This window comes from Haliotis rufescens, unplaced genomic scaffold (genome assembly GCF_023055435.1).
Source record: "Haliotis rufescens isolate VD_foot unplaced genomic scaffold, xgHalRufe1.0.p SCAF_71, whole genome shotgun sequence".
NCBI lineage: Eukaryota > Metazoa > Mollusca > Gastropoda > Lepetellida > Haliotidae > Haliotis > Haliotis rufescens.
The window spans coordinates 410,818-429,279 of NW_025964363.1; the positions used below are offsets into that span (position 1 = coordinate 410,818).

Below are 18,462 nucleotides of genomic sequence, written 5' to 3' on the forward strand. Positions count from 1 at the left end.
AACCATCAAACAATGAGTGAGTATGGTTGTACACCACTTTTATCCAGCAATATCACAGCAAAAGAAATTGAAAATGGAAACAAAAACAAAACGTGCAATGAACTTTATGATGATGTGGGCAGTGCCTGAGAACCAAGACTATTATTTTTTTAAGCCTAACTTTATGCAACTAGATTGTTTGTTTTATTTTATTTTTTATCTTATTTCCATGTTGTTGAATGGTCTTGGGGTTGTGGGGTAGCCTAGTGGTTAAAGCAGTCTGGGTTCAATTCTCCACATGGGTACCGTACAATGTGTGAAGCCTATTTCTGTGGTCTGTGTTTAAGTAGTAGGATTTTTATATTTTGGGGGGAAAATGGAAATAAAAATTAAACGTGTGGCAGACTTTGGGTGATTATGTGGGTGGTGCCTGAGAACCAGCACTATTATCTTTTTTAGCCTTACATGAACGATGTGTTCACAAACTGTCATTAGTTCTCATGAAATGATCTGACTGTTGCTGTAATTAACTCAATATTTCTCAAATCACAAACACAAACATCGTAGCACACAGCCTTCAGCACATTTTATACATTCCCAATACCCACAACAAGTATCCTTGTGTTATGGGTTTTCAGAAGCTTAAGAACATTCATAGTTTTCTCTCTAATCATATGGACAACTGTAAAACAGCTCATTCACTTATAAAAAACAACTTTCTCTTAAGAACAAGCCATAATCTGAGTATTTACAATGTCTGTGTGATGCTACACCCCCTGTTATTGCGTGAGTAATCACGATAAACATGGCCGTCCTAAATCGTATTATGTCCAAAAACCTATGATCCAACGATACTTATCACAATGTTTTTCATACCAAATTCTAGTTTTCTAATTTCCGTGTACCCAGGTATGTATTCAGCATTGTCAGTTATTATTGGAAACATGCCAACTAAACTCATTTACACAACACGACACTTGACGTCAACACGATCTGCAGAGAAACATAAATCTGCTCAACCAATCCGATTGTTCAAACTATCATGAGACAGTTGGAATAGCAGCCATGTTCCAAGACTACGAGTATAACCAAGAACTAGCTGTTGCTCTACATTTGTATGTACGCCACGTTGCCTCAAACCTTGTCTCAAGCCACAGGTATCAAATGAGTATAATAAATGCCTGATTTGGCCCAAGAGGCGCTATTCATCAGTCTCCAATCCTGAAGACATTTTGTAGATGTAAAACGACAAGCATCTGAAGTAGATCCGATTATGACTACCGCCATTGGCGTCTCATCACCACCAAAGCTCTTGGGAGTCTTAAAACACAAGGAGGTGATGCAGATGTCAGGCTACGTCATAAAACCATTCCGTTGATCCCCTCTATTGTCCCGGCAGCATCATTGGGACTCATTTACCTAGACATATGTCATCCGGGGTATTTGTTGAAGACTTTGTGAGATGAGTAAGCCTGTGAAAAAGGTCATTCATAATTTACAGGTTTTTTCCCAAGCCCTTGGAAGAATGGTGGTGCGAAGTTGTGTCTTGTTGCAAAAATAGGATGCACTGAGAAGAAATAATCAATACAGGTAAACTTCGACATATCCTTGAAGTGAACTTAACTCGGAATTTGATTGATTTCAATTACCGTCTGATGGTAATTCCAAGCCAGGGACTCTAGAATACATTTGACGCAATTTGCATGCATTTTGGGGAGTAGATAAGTTTGCTATCACCACAATACCTCATAATATCATTAGCAACTGTTGGTGAAAAAATCAAAAATCCCCAGGTCATTTTTTTGTGTGATGACATCATACACCTCCTGATGCATCACTGGATCATGTATGTCTCACGATACAATAGTTTCTTGTTAATAAAAAATGTATTAAAAGCCTTTTGTTCACTTTAATTTGACATGTTTTCATAATGTGTTACGTAACGTGTATTTTTTAAGGTGAGTTGGGAATCATCAGGGATTTAATCATCACTGGACGTAAAGGTCTTTCCAACAATCCATCATCTGTGCATGTGTTTTTAATGTGTTTAATGTAGGTATCCATTCATCAATGTGGCTTTTTCCAAATAAAAAAATCGAAGTCATTAAAGGAAAATGTCATGAAACCTACCAAGCCTCAAGGATAAACTTTACCAATATATAACAAAATACAAAATTTGACATTGGAAAGTCATGAATGTTTTCTGGCTAAATCAGTGTCATGGTAGCACATATACAACCATGGTCATGCCGGACTTTAAATTCCTCAGCTATTAAGGTTTCAACAAGTACATGAGTACTTGAGGTCGAGTTGGTTTCAGCAAGATGTGAGTCTGTCACTGAGGACACACATACTCAAGCCCCTCACAGTGATATCCCGTTGCGGAGCTCCCTATACTATTACTGCCACCAGTTAAAGTTTCCCACTGTGATAGGTGGCTACAACCATGCTTGGAGTTCAACACACAACCGACTGACTGTTATGTTTATAAAGAAATGATGACTAACGTGACCCCGAATACTCTTACCCCTGCTAAATTATTTTCTTTGTTTGTCAATTTGAATTTTTGTTTCATCACAACTATCATGTAATTGGTATAGTAAGAATGTAAGGGGAAAGTTGGTTGATTTTCAATCCGTCTGCAATCTCGAACCAAGCTGATCAAACAAACAAAAAGGTAAATTCATCTGGGAAATATGGTCAGTTGTAAACCTTTTCAAAATTCACTTTGATTGCATTCCCGAAGACATAAAAAAGTATAAACGCTACTACATTTGGGGTTAGAGAGCAAATAGTTGCAGCGATGTTACCAAGAATGTAATGAAGGTGTCATGCGCTGGGAAGGAGCTTGTCGCGTACTCACCAAGGGGAGATCACTCTTATTGTCTGAGGCAATGGTGATAAAATTCTAATTCAGAGTTAAAAAACACACTAACCAGTAACCTTTGAGTGTTGTTGTAATAATGAAAATGTAACACAAAAGTTAACTTTACAGTTGATAAACATATTACTTGCTGCTATTCAAAATAAGAGAAAAGTTCCGTCTTGACATGCATACCATAAGCTGACTATCAGAAATGGTTTATTATCGGGTATTTGAATCCAAAAATTTGGACGGGTTGAAGCCCTAAGTGATATACACAAATGGTCTAGAATCAAAATATCATTCAAGCTTTCCAACACTAACTGTTCGTTGTATAGACATTAACTTCCAAAATGGCTCTATTCTTTTTTTTAATTACAAAGAATGACTTAACAATGACTACTTGTTACAGTAATGTTTCATCAATCACTCCCTGCAGCTGTTAAATCTATCAACCTTTCCGTCATAAACATACAGGAAGGATCCATACTTTGAGTCTTCCATTTCCATTTGAAAAACTACATTCATTATACCAAGAAGAACTCCATATCTTGACAAACTTACTTTCAAAGTAAGAAAAAACGACGGACTACTTCACCTAAGGCTGCAAAACCTGACAGCAGGGATATAACTAGGACTCCACACGAAGTGTCCTTGGCAGGCAAATTGGGGAAAACGTAAATAGTTCCTTCAAAACTGGGATTTTTTCTCTCACATATCTATTAAGAGGTATTTTAAGACTGTATGTTATGCATGCACACATGAAATTGGAACTTCTTAATTTGGGAATTTTTTCTGACACTTGCTGCAGATTTGGGGCTGAATATCAGCCTCTGAGCAGGTCAAGACCGATCCTCGGACTGCTTCTTATGAAGTTAGTCAGGTATTTTACGAGAGCTTCCTAACAAGGTTGCTAGAGTTACTTCCCTTGAAGCTGCAAATTAATTTTCTGCACAGCTGTTAATCGTCTACGATCTACACACTACCTGAAGCACAGCATGATGGGATTTCAATGAATCCCATGTACAGCACGGTCTTGCTGCAGAGAGCTAGTCACCCATGATAACCAATATTGATACAGCTCACACAATATGTCTATATCATAAACAACTCCATTTGATGGGTTCATTGTTCGTTTGTTTGATGTCTAATGTCACACGAAGCAATATTCCAGATATATAATGTCAGCTGGTAAGTAAATGGAGTTTGGACCAGAAAATCCAGTGATTCCTGATATAATACCATCAGGGTGATGACACAGAATTAACCCAATCAGACCACTCAATCCAGACCACTTAGGATAAGCATAGGTTCTGGTCAACTGAACGACCCCACGCAGTAGTGGAACTCCAAGCTGACCTGTCCCTGCTTTGTTCCCTAAAGCCCAGCATCAGGCAGGGTAACAAGTACCATCTATTAACCTTGGATGGTATGACACGGCCGGGGATCAGCCACTGACCTTCCATTCTCTGGGCACACACTCTTTCCACTAGGCCACAAAGGCAGTCTCCTGCCCCGGAATCATACTGTTTTATGATGAAATAAGTATGTTATATATTTAGTTATACACTAGGCCATACCAACTGTGATATTCACATTGACTGGTTGACATTCCATACACGATAAATGCATACTGGATTTCAGCCTTGTATGAAGTCACATTCCATCATCAGATGAAAGACTATAGGTCCAATCAAATGCACATAAAGTGAACCTGGATCAATAAAACAATGAATCTTGTACATAGGGACAGAATATCATAGGGTACTATTCCAGTGAGTGAGTTAGTTGGGTTTAACGCCGCTTTTAACATTATTCCAGTTATATCACGGCGTGTCAGCTTACTGTGGGAGGAAAACCCGGGGTAATGCAGGTCTCAGATGTTTACCACTTCAGTGAAACCTACAGGCACAGGTATGGTGCTGACAAACCTAGAAACATAATTGGGGCGAACCGGGATCTGGACCCACAATCATAGGTTTCTGGCGTACCCAAGGGATGCAACTCTGCACAGCGAATCGTGGCGCCTTAGACGACTTGGCCACCTGTGCCCCCACCCATGCCCCATGTACCATGATGGGTACTAAGGAAGGGCCCCGTCTTGACCTTGCACACAATTTTCATACATGAGTGAGTGAGTGAGTGAGTATGGTTTGACGCCGCTTTTAGCAATATTCCAGCAATATCACGGCGGGGGACACCAGAAATGGGCTTCACACATTGTACCCATGTCGGGAATCGAACCCGGGTCTTCGGCGTGACGAGCGAACGCTCTAACCACTAGGCTACCCGACCGCCCCTTTCATACATGAGTGCAATGCAAGACTGACTTTATGATGGCACATCATAATAGTTTTCACTTCTACAAAAATGAAGGAAGCTTCATAATTTGATTCCTTGATCAGTTTGTCGACAAATTCATTGTTTCTGTCACAGCTGCTTCCTAAAATGCATGAGGAACCAATCGTGATGCAGTTGTGTATTGTTTACAATAGGTTAGTCATATCACGGTGTGTCGGCAGGAAATCCTGACTGGTGCAGGTCTTAAATGTTAGACAAAACACGTATCCTAATCACAGAGAATCTAAGATTTGAACCCATGATCCTCGGATCCTGGGCTGCCAACATGGCCAAAGGGACATAACTCTGTAAGGTGAATCGGACGTCTTAGACCATGTCCCAATATTTCAGGGATGCAGTGTGACATCTATTTGTACTCACAAACAGTATGATCCTGATGAACCCTCTCGGCTCCTTCAGCACGCGGCCATTGAACGCAGATGCAACCTGGATAACAGACAGACAGACACATGATGAATCACATATACAGAAGACAGTGTCATTACAGAAATTGCTCAAGTATCATGTCTCCTTTCTATTGTGATAGGGTAGCCTATAGGGCTGGGACTGGTAACTCGGGTACCCGGGTCAGGTGGGTACCGAGTAGTACCTACAGGACTACCTGGACCCATGGTTAGTCATGTGATATATTGTTTAATGGCAAAAAATATCCAGAACTCTATGGTTACACTAAAAGTAGCTAATGTTCGCATTTCTTTCTGACTATGCACCCATTCCTTCTGATTTTTCATACGGTTGAATAAAAATATAACTTAATTCAACTTCAGTGTGTGAATGACCAGATTGTTTAATACTAAATATGTTTTTGCCAGGGCTATGCTAAAAATGTTCACAATCAGAGAATCCTGTAGTCCTGAGACCTACAGTGGGTACCCGGGTAGGGTCGGGTAATATGGGGGTGGGTACCTGGGTAGTAAATTTGGACTCGTCCAAGCCCTAGTAGCCTAGTGGTTTAAGCATTCGCTCGTCACGCCAAAGACCCAGGTACGAGTCCCAACATGGGTTCAATGTGTGAAGCACATTTCTGGTGTTCCCCGCCGTGATATTGCAGGAATATTGCTAAAAGCAGCGTAAAACACTACTCACTCAGTCACTATTGTGATATTATACATACTCTCACCCATTCGATACAAATGTTGCATTTTCAGTCAGATTGGAATGACACAATGCTAGAAGTACCCCCATGTCTGTGTGTCCATTCAGTTATAAATTACTTACAGCTCTTCAAATACTGATACATTCAAATTGCCATTCCTATCAATTACCCATCTATGATTCAAATTCACCAAAGACTAAGCTTGGCTAACTATGGACTAGGTACTTCCTAGACTCTACCAATAACAAACACGTTGAGACACTGTTTGGTTTTAGACAGCATTTATTCATAAATACAATCTCATTAAAATCACATCTAAGATCTCGCTACAGCTAAACAAAGATCTGAAGACATCCCATTAGGGGAAAGATTATGAAAGTGACAGTCGGAATGAGATTTCTAATCATGCATTCTCGAAACCTTCAACATGGGGTATTCCGAATGATAGTTACGGGTTTAACGACTGAATCCTTACAATCTAGACCATCTATTAGCCATTCCAGGATGTTTTTTGTTCAGGTTTCAAATTTGTAATCGAGAATTTGTCAAAATATGTTTCGAAGCATAGTCGCCAATTTTAAAATTTGTGACGTAAAGCCCGAGAGAGCTGCCTTCTGATTGGTCATTCCATTGGTCGGTCAAAGTTCGCGCAAGGTCAGTCTGACGTTACCCGTAATGGGATGTCCTCAGATCTTTGCTTAGCGGTAGCGGGAACTAAGATCTGATTTTAATGAGATTGTCATAAATGTAGACAGAGATTTACTCAAGATTTCTATTTTAAGATAATAATGTAACATACACGTACTCCCGGTCCAGTGGACTGACAGGGTTAAAGTTTACCGGTACATGGCCTGTTTTACTGATAAATTACCAGCAATTATTGGTGAACAGAAACACTACATGTGCAATGGAATTCTGGAAGAAGTTACCAGTAAGAGAGATGGAGGCGGTGGCGCCACATAGTGATTGGTTCCCGGTCTGTCGTCATTACAGAATGGAGATACATTACTCTGGATAATTGAGGGTGCTATTTATTAGGCTCTGAAATCCGCCGTACAGAATATGGAAATGTTTCCCCAAAATATCTATTTTGAAAGGTAGGCTATACCATGGACCTGGGTTAATTCTGTCCAAAATAGATGCCTGCCAGCTCTCCAAAGTCTTGTAACATTTCTGTTGAGATCGGTGTAATTTGTTCCTGTCTAGTTAAAATTAGAGCACTTATTATTGTGTTTATTTAGACAGTCAGTGTAGATTAATTGAGACAAAACTTTTGCACTTCGTGAGCTAAGACATATACAGATCTTGATTAACAATCAGATCGCCTTGACTGGGCTCCACCATATTGGTGATGTTTGTTTGTTCGTTGCAGTGTCCAACCCAGACCGCGCGATTGCGCGATTCACGCTAAAAAAAATCAAATCGCCCCTCCTAAAAAACTCAAAGCGCGATCTGTCGCGCACAGTAATTTCTTGTACAGTCACTTACTTTATCAGCTGTTTATCCCTACCTTTAGATTCAATACTCACTAAATCTTTATTCAATTAACGAAGAAAGACAGTTCACAGCAAACATTGTAAACAACTGTCGGAAGACCGATCGATAATAAGGAAGTTCAAACACAAGTTATGTCCCTTGGGTTGCTGAATAAATTATCGACAGGATTTGCATAGGAAACGAAATTTAATTTACTTTAGTAGAAAGCGTATCAAAACTTTGATCAAAATTATGTTGTATTTTGTTGTTTAGTAATCAAAAACCTTTGACAAGATGTTAAAAGAATATAAATATTCTATCTTGAAAAGTTCTGAAAATATTTTTGAGTATTTTAGTTCGTTTTAGTTTCGTTTCTGAAATCACACAATATGATTAGCCGACTGTCATTGCAGACGATCTTTTGAATAGTGAAAATGTCGCGCCCCCCCAAAAAAATTACAGACTTTTTTAATCAAAATAGATGTTCTAAAAAAGACAATGATGAAACCACAGTCACTGTAATTACTACTGATAGAAAAAATCACAAAGCATTGTTATTCATTTCAGTTCTTTATTCTGATCTGTTACACTTTTATATGATGATGTTCCAGTACATAATACAAAATAAGACATTTTTGAAGAAAGCAGTTATTCCCCCCTACTTTTTCAAAATCCCTCTTATTTTCTACATGATGGTGGGACAAGTCCCCCCTTGATTTTAAATTCTGGGTTGGACACTGCGTTGTTTAACGCCACACTCAGCAATATTCCGGCTATATGACAGCAGTCTGTAAATCATCAAGTCTGAACCTGACAATCCAGTGATTGACATCATGAGCATCGATCCACGCAATTTGGACACGATGACATGCATCAACCGAGTCAGTGACCCTGACCACCCGATCCCATTAGTCGCCTCTTATGACAAGCATAGCTTTATATGAAGACACATTCCAGCCTGGATCTTCACGAGTTCCATTTTGTTTGAAGCAAATGCAAGTGATATGAGAGGTGAAATTTGATTGGTCAATAGGAGGGACATAGAAGGGGCATAAGTCTTAATAGCCACAGGTGGCGCTATGATTGGTCCATGGTATTCCAGCCTTGTTTGACAAGGGAGGAAACTGGAGTTTTATACTCAGCTAACTCCCATGTCTTAGGAAGATGCCATAAAAATGGGGAATCGAACTATAGTGCAAGGAAAGTTGACAGAAAGTCATATAACTTGATAATTCTATAATAAATTGTTGTGAATAACAATGTAAGAATGTGTGGAGGAGAAAAAGATTATCAGCACTTTTTCATTTTATTCATCTGTCTACAGTTCATGTGTTATCAATGATATTCAAACTTGCCAATGAAATGTTGCCATCGCACCTGGGTCAATAGCAAAGCATAGATAATTTGATCATACAATAAATAGAGTGAGAGAGTTGGGTTTAAACCCGCTTTTAACAGTATTCCAGTTATATCGCGGCGTGTCAGCTTAATGTGGGAGGAAAGCCTAGAGTGATGCAGGTCTCAAAAAACCAACGAGCACAGATACGGTGCTGACAGACCTAGAAACATAATCGGGGCGAACCGGGATTCAAACCCACAATCATAGGTTTCTGGCGTTCCCACGGGACGCAACTCTGCACAGCAAATTGCTTGGCCTTAGAAGACTAGGCCACCTGTGCCCCCTCATACAATAATACATATATTAAATGTACGTACATAACAAACTCTCTACAGCGAACTATCAGATACAGCGAACTGATATCTAATCACCGACAAGGCCCATCTACCACTAATTAGTGACGTGTATAGCGAACTGAGAAATCTCACTCAGCGTCAGGTGTCCCTGACAATTGGCTGCTTTGAAGTTGTATCATTGGGTACTTTATAACTGAATCACCGGTAGATGCGGGAGGAAACGTGTAAAAATGTGTATGTGTATTGTGTTTTGCTTTAGCTAAGATGGCGGATGTTTCCGAGCGAAAACGTATATAACGAACTGATTTCTCCAGTCCCTTGTAGTTCATTATATCCATGTTCTACTGTATTTATTTATAAGAACTGAAGTTGATGCTTAATTAAACTGCTAATGTGTCGTCATATTTGCTAGTGTCAATGAAAGTTTTACATGTTAGTTCATCTGTTTATATCTGTTACTTATGATTCCCCACATTAGGAACATTTCCAAGAAGCACTTGAAACAATACACACGGTAATCTTTATCCCTGCATAAAAAAAACAATGCCTAGCATGACAATAAACACAATCAAAATGGTAAATCATCATGTCTAGTGATATTTAATAGCAAATTGCACATTTTCACTAAGATTGTTATAGCGTTGTTCATTCACCTGAAGTGAGACGATGTAGTTCTTTTACCGACAGAAAAAGAGTTTGATGAAAGTGTTACCATACATAAGCCGACCTCTTTCTACAGAATCTTTTTTTCTGGACCTCAAAATTCGGCTTATCTTCCGTCATATACAGTATTACAAGGAAAACGATTTTTCTGCCATTCAATTTTTTGGTTGCTCCTGTTACCAGACTAAAATTGTTTTACTTAGCCTCCCTTTGTACCCATAATGCCTCTCTTTCAGCGTCTTTTGTGCTGCCTAGCTATCCAATGTCCTTTCGGGGCTGAGATACAGATTATTTTTTAAAAAAGGCTTGGAGGTGACTGAGTCAATGAGTACTCTTAAAGCGTGTCCATTATGTTACATTTTGACAGTTTAATTTTAAAGAATTCGGACAGCTTTTATTCATTCTAAACGAGAGTCATGATACACCCTTTATCAGATCCTGTGCTTCCAACAAACTGGTAGAATCAAGCATGACAAAATATTACTGAGCCAAACACTTCCTTCCTGTTACCATGGTTACTGTCCCTGCTGTAACCATTATCAATGTAACATGAGGGGCCTGAGTGGTAACAGATGGACCATGAAAGATTTTCCTAATGAATACATTTCCAAATGAGACATCACCTGGTGATATTTAATTAAAGTACTTTTTTTCCATTTTCATGTAATATATGTAGTCACAAAGATATCATTTCAAATGTACTTAAAGGGACATCACGTCGACGGTTCTGTGTGTTTTTAAATCATGCATGAAAATAATTTCCGAGTGCGACATCACATGAACAATTCAATTCTCAAACCAATCAATAGAAGCCGACAATGCAAGCTCTGCACAGCGTACAACTGGTTTCAGCAATGTTGAAGAAAAAGCATGTGTTTTCCTGACGGATGAGTTACAAAATACTTTTTGCCAATTTGATTAAATAAGACAACAGTGTTTATCAAAGCTGAGATTAAAATATATATATGCCTTGGTCGTATGAAGCCAATCACTCTCCTACCCAGAGTTCCCTTCACACATCTTACAGAATCCATTCATGTTTTTTCATCTGTCTCCATATTTAGGTAACCATGACTTTCATTGTGTTTGATTGTTTGTTTGTTTTGTTTTTTGTTGTTTAAAGCCTCTCTCAGCAATATTCCAGCTATATGACGCCAGTCTGTAAATAATCGAGTCTGGACCTGACAATCCAGTGATTGACATCATGAGCATCAATCCACGCAATTGGGAAACGATGACATGCATCAACCAAGTCAGCGAGCCTGACTACCCAATCCCGTTAGTCCCCTCTTATGACAAGCATAGTCGCCTGTTACAACATCCATATGATTGTGCAAAACAATACTTAAAGTGTACTGAAAGACTTGCATTAGACACGTTAGAACCATCAGTGGAGCAGAACAACCTGTCAGGGAATAAGGTGAGCAGAGCAAGCTTGATGGTTATTGGTTTCAAGGCTTCAGAACGGTCGAAGTCCTGTCCCTTTGATTCCAATTTGCATTTTGCTTTCAAAAATCACCATGAGGGACTTCACCAGTCAGAACAGGGACATTCAGGTTTCTTGAAAACAACACTTTGATTTTATCTTATTTGAGTGAGTGAGTTTAGTTTAGTTCAAGGCCAGTCTGAACAGAATTCCAGTTACCATGGTTACATCACAGTGTGTCAGCTTAATGTGGGAGGAAAACCTGAAGTGATGCAGGTCTCAGACGTTTACCACTTCGGTGAAACTTACGAGTACGGGTGTGGTGCTGACAAACCTAGAAACAATCAGAGTCAAACAGGATGTAGTATATCTTGTACCTTAAGTATATTTCAAGTACACTTAATTCCTAAGTCATGATGGTTAATTGCATGCTGCAATGAAAAAGACTTCCCGAATAACCATGGTAACAGCAAGGACATCAAGATTTTAGAACTGCATAGTGCTAGAAGTAGCTCAATCCAGTCTAGAATGATGTAACTAATGTTCTACTCTTTCGTACCTGTGTACAGACATGGAACACAGAGCTACAGACAAGCTCTGTATTTGTGTAAAATACCCCCCAAAAATATTCAAAACCCAATTACTTTCAAGAAACGCATGCATTAAATGAAAAACTCAAATGTATACAAACAGCATGCACAAATACCCAATGAAGCTTTTTCAGCATGCGTACAAAGGAGCTAATTTCCAAAACACAATTACGAGCTAATTAACTTTCTGAGTCAAGCCTATATATTTAGATATATATGTAGTACATACATACATCTAAACCATTACTTCCTTTTTTTTTAAATCTTAAAATGTTTACCGGTATTCATTTTGGGAAAAACCCAATAGAGTGATGAATAGATGAATGAAAACATTTTGGTTACCCTATGAAAAAACGTAAAAACCCAATTAAAATAGAAAACCTAGAGTAAAAACTCAATTACTCAAAAAGTTATTTGAAGCTCTGGAACATATTTCAATAGGTGAGTATGCATTGTAAAAGTTTGTTTGTTTGTTGTTTAACGCCATACACAGCAGTATCCAAACTGTAGGACAGCAGTCTGTAATTATTACAGTATGGACCACACAATCCAGTGATTGATATCATGAGCATTGACCCACACAATTGGGGTACAATGACATGCATCAACCAAGTCAGCGAGTCCGACCACCAGATCCCATTAGTCACCTCTTAAGACAAGCATGAGTTGAGCTGAAGACCAATTCTAATCTGGATTATCATGGGGGCTAAAATATTAAGCATCCACTTTACTATGTAATTCATATGACTCAGGCTATCCTGTTTACTGGATCTGACAGAATCAGGAGATGACAGGTTCCCCCTTGGCCTCACATCAATGTCACATTCCTTATCAAAGAACATGTTCTAACACATGTTAACATGCTACTCAGCTGATTACAAAACACTCACACAATAAACAGGACAAATTATTGATCCCTGTAATTCTGCCCACCAGTGCCAAGCATGCTGGTGACAGCTTTTAACATGGGACACCATTACAATCTATATGAGATTGTCAGAGCAGCTCTGTAGTAACAAGGAATGACAACACTGATCGGCCATGACGTAGACACATGTTTTGTGGGTGAATCAATACATCGCTCTAGCATAGTTCCCATGGCATTGTGTCAGACCGGCATCAAGTTCAATATTGACACACTGGATATTGGCCCGACAAACGTAGTTTCATCACATGGACTTCATTATTTCATGTGCCATTAATCAGTTACCATGGTAACCATCTTATAAACCATGACAGGTTAAGTGGCACTTTTATGGCATGGATGTAGTTGATGGCATGCTATTGTCTCCTGGCATTATTATTCAGACTCATGTCAAGGATAGTGTAGATCTACCCTATCTCACGATCCATGCATAATTGGCTCGGTGTGATATGTCATGGCTTAAAATTCAATTGTCTGTGACATTCCTCATGCAGCAGAAAACGTTTTGGATATCATTTGGTTTTCAGTGGCCTGAGGTTTTACTAATATTTATTCATTGGACTTCAACCGTCACGATGATGTCACGCTAATGTTGGGCTGGACCCTCATTGCTCAAACCTTGAGGGTTTTTAAAAAATGTTTCCCAAAGCAATGTTTTGTTGAATAGTAAAGATTGGGTTTGACTTTTGAATGTTTCTTTAAAAAATACCCACTAACATTATAAGGAGACTGACGCCATATGGATGCTTCTGTTATTGATATGGAATGGAGAGTTACAAATGGCTACATGGACCCAAAACAGAAGGTACAGAAGGGCGCCTAATGATTTAACACTTTACATGCTTTAAGAAGAGAAGGCGCCAACCAAAATTTTAGAATATCAAGAACCTTACTTTGTAAGGATATTTATCAACTTCCACTGAAACATTTAAACAAATATGACAAACGTCACAAAGACGCAAAAACTAGTGTAACTAAGACGACAAGGTTGCACTTGGGCATGTTTTTATAGCTAAATCAAGCCCTGAAACCAAATTGCGGAAGTTACAGAGTTCTTCTGCATGTGTGTGTTCTTCTGCGTGTGTGTGTGTTCTTCTGCATGTGCGTGTTCTTGTGCATGTGTGTGTTCTTGTGCATGTTTGTGTTCTTCTGCGTGAGTGTATTCTTCTGCATGTGCATGTTCTTGTGCATGCATGTGTGTTCTTGTGTGTGCATGTGTGTGTTCTTGTGCATGTGTGTGTTCTGCGTGTGTGTGTGTGTGTGTTCTTGTGCATGTGCATGTGCGTGTTCTTGTGCATGCATGTGTGTTCTTGTGCGTGTGTGTGTTATTGTGCATGTGTATGTTCTTGTGCGTGTGGTATGATGACATTCCACCGACCAAGTCACCCAGCCGATGTATACATGTAGCAATATTGATTATTTGCTCAAACGTGTGTGCATGAGTATGAGGTTTGGATTAACGCTATTGAACATTATGTCAGTCATGCCAATCCAATTCAGCTTATTGTGGTACAGATATCGTGTTGACAAACCAAGAATCATTATCATGGAAAATCTGGGATTTAAACCCAATATCAAAGGATCCTGGTATGACTAAGTCCTGTAACTCTGCACTGCACCCTAGACAACCGGCCCACCCACTCCTCTTACTGAAAATAAACCAACACACAAGGTGTGTTAGGAAATTATCAGATGTAGCTTGTTTCATAATGTTCTTTATAGCACATTACATAATTTATTTATAAATGTATACTTATATTAAGGTCCCTTACAATATCCATCTTTACCTTGTTCAAAATTGAGAACCAGAAATATTGTTATCCTTGTTCAGTTTAAAAGCACTACTGCAGTAAGCATAATCATGAGTGAGTTGATATTTCCGGCTTAGTATACGAGACAAATACACACAGTAATCTTAATCTCTGCATAGAAAACAATGCCTTGCAGAACTGGAAATATAATTGAAATTGTAAATCATCATGTCTAGAGATGTTTTATTGCAATTTTCACATTTTCATACCCCAACTTTGTCATCAATCGACTGTTTGTTCCCCTAGGCAGTACCATCTAGTTTTTGACTGCGCTTAGCCTCATACTCGAAATATCAGTGTGCACTCGAGAGGAAGTCCTCAGATAAGAGGATCTGAGCATGTGTCGTGCATCTTGACTGTTGCCAGGAAAAAGCAGTAGGATGTCCCATTGTATTACTCTCATGAGCACGGGAGTAATTGTCAATGATAATCTACTTCTGAGGCCTGTCCCTCGGTATAGGGTCTCTGTTTGTTTACACAAGCAGACAAACCTTCCTAACAACCAGAAACTTTATCGACTCATTTTCAATCAACAGTTGTACTTGCTTGAAAATGGGCATAGAGACAGATTCCATAGATCGCTGTTGAAATAAGATTTTGTTACGTCATCCGTACTCATCAAAAGTGATACATGTTGAAAAATTATTTTCCTGATCTTTCCCGACCTCCTTGCTAGAAAATCAACAGGGGGGCCTCAAATTTCTGTCCATAACAAAACTATGTTTTCCTGTGAGTATAGGGAACCAACGATAAGAGAACAAGTGATGCATCCATGATTAAGTCAAATTTGGTATACATGGTTTATGGTGGTCATAAACGTTCTTGCAACCGCAGTAATGGGCAGGTTGTTTTTTTACATATAACCAGACAAAGGACAGTAACTTCATCATTTTGACATCCTCTCATCCTAAACCGAATGCCTAACATTTGCGTCCGGGTTGGCTCCACAGGAGATCACAGACCATAATCAGCTGGACTCTTTACACTGACATGTTCAGTATAAGCATGACATTGCAGTGTTTCGGTTGAATATTGTGTCCCGTTCACCGTGTTTTATCTAGTAATAAATTGCGGATATATTCCATAACATTAGCAATGGTAAAATATAATAATGACTCATTCTCAAGTGTCATTTCATTATTAGACGTGGAATTCTCCATTCACCAAATACTGAGATATATCTTACTATTCGTGGACAGTTATACAAAGTAATCCCATTGTATACTTTGAAAGGTCATTAACTTACTATCCATTAATTAGCACTTATTAAAAACTGAAAGCGGCTAAAATACTATATTTGTTTTGCACGAACCTGTCCCACTGCTTCCATCTTGTTTCACTTCCAGGTCGGATATAGGTGAAGGCCGTCTATTTCCTGTTACGTTTATTGAAACGAAATAGGATTTTAACACAAAAAATGATTAACATATAATATCCTATTCGTATTTATTATGATAACACGTAAACTTTTATAATATGTTTCTGTCACAGCCTACGACATAAGCTTTGGACATCAAACCATAATGACAATTTACTTAAAGTAAAGTACGTTTCATTTCTATCATGTTATTTATATGAACAAATATGAAGCACTTTTCTAACGTTAATATTTGACTACTGACCACCAAACGAATACATTAATGTGGGACAATTATGTCATTAATTCTCACTGGCCATTATAAATTCTACGTGTTGCTGTTGGGCTAGTTCGTTCAAATTGTTCAATTGTTTTCATTGGTTGCGAATATTTTTAAACTCTTTAGTTTTTTTCGATGGTGTGAAATATTATTGTTTGTATCTTATTGTAGAGAAATACGAAAATGGATATCTATTGCATATCCCCCTCCTATTTTAGGTTGTATTTATCTTTAAAACTTCTCTTTTGCAGAAAAAGTGTTTCTTTTCAAATCAATCGTGACTGAAAAGCACGTTAATACAAATAAATTCGCATTGTGTTTAGAAACACATGATGTGATTAACTATCGGAGGGATCCATCCCATATCTCCATGAGCAACCCTAAGAAAAATCTCAAAGCACGATGGTGAACGGCATTTACAGTAGAAATGACCCCAGATAGATGCCCCATAACTCAATCCTGGCCAAACCATCGTAGCATACAATGTGGAATAAGTAGTGGATTGCACACCTCCGATTGCCATATATTTACATATAAGAAGGCCTAATGCTCTGTTAGCCGATTTAGCTGCTGCTTTTGCCATAGCATTGTTGTCAAGATGTTCCGTGAGCAGTAGGCCTGGATAATTATAACAATCAACAATGTCTAAAACAGAGTTACCAATATTTAAAAAAGCTGTTGTTCTTGGAACGCTTACATTTCTAAAGTGTACAATCGTGGACTTGTCATTATTAATAAGGTTACTATTATCAACACACCGAGTATTCATAACATGTGATAGACGATTCAAATCATCTGCCGATTCTGCAAGTAAAATAAGATCATCAGCATATGCTAAGGCTGCAATAGTTACATCATCAACACAAATACCAATACCAGTTTCAGTTAGCTTGTCAAGCAAATCATTAATAAAAAAATTACACAGAATTGGCGAGAGTAAACATCCTTGTTTTTAACCCGATTAACATTAAACCAGGGTGTAAGCATACCAATTATACGTACACTGCATTTCACATTATCATATAAAGATTGAAGTGCTAGAAGCATTTTCCCTTTCACACCAATGTTACATAATTTCTCCCACAGCACAACCTCTGTTAATGCTATCATACGCTTTATGAAAGTCAATATAAGCAGAAAAAGTGTCTTTTAATACATTTTCTAGTTTCAATAAAAGAACAAACAGCGTGAATATGACCCGTAGTTGATCTACTCCTCCGGAACCCATTGTGTTCATCATTTAGTGCAATAACAAATTTTATTGTAAGTATAAGCCTCCACAGGAACCATATTTTAGTCAGTTTGAGTAGAGACAAACTGAGTTCAGTTAAGAAATTGTCATATGTATAAGTAATTCATTTTTTACTCGTTACCTACAGCTACCAATCTCGATCAATTGACGTCATCCTGAGATGTGTGTAAGCGTTAATACACAATCAAGACCAGTTCAGACTTATTCTGTTGTTTGATGGCTTGTGCACGCGCGGAGATGTAGTACTTTACGTCTATTAACTAATCCCTCTCACCCACGCTACTTTACCATTTTTATTTCATTAAATTTACGTCCATAATTTTCATTTTGTAGGTCAGGTGATTTTTCATACTATTGGCCCATATTAAATTTCCAAATTAAACCCCGTCTCTCCACAGTAGCAGCAGTCTTACTTCACTCTTATATAAGGATCTATTGAAACGAGTGTGTGTGTGGAATCAGCTTGCCTAGCAGAGTTACACGGCTAACCCACACAACAACACACGACCTGAGTGAACAAACAATCAGTTTATTAGACAGCCACATAATTATTTATAGGATCAGTCAACAAAAGAATGTTTACAGTGAACTATTAGAACATGTTTACAATCAGTAACAGAAGTACACATATACGAAGACCATCAGATGGGCATGGTATAGACTGATAACACAGGATACATACGTTAGT

The 18,462-nt window shown here is 38.5% G+C and overlaps 1 protein-coding gene across 1 annotated transcript in view; it reads right to left on the minus strand.

Annotated features, from left to right (window-relative positions):
- LOC124111540 (synaptophysin-like) overlaps positions 1-16,246 on the minus strand; it is a 134,516-nt gene extending 118,270 nt beyond the window's left edge. Inside the window, exons 1-2 of the mRNA XM_046471281.2 lie at positions 16,198-16,246; positions 5,564-5,629 (exon numbers count right to left, since the gene is read on the minus strand). Of these exons, the coding sequence (XP_046327237.2) occupies positions 5,564-5,629; positions 16,198-16,215 (84 nt within the window). The 5' untranslated portion in view covers positions 16,216-16,246. The remainder of the gene's footprint in view (positions 1-5,563; positions 5,630-16,197) is intronic.
- Between the last annotated feature and the right edge of the window lie 2,216 nt (positions 16,247-18,462).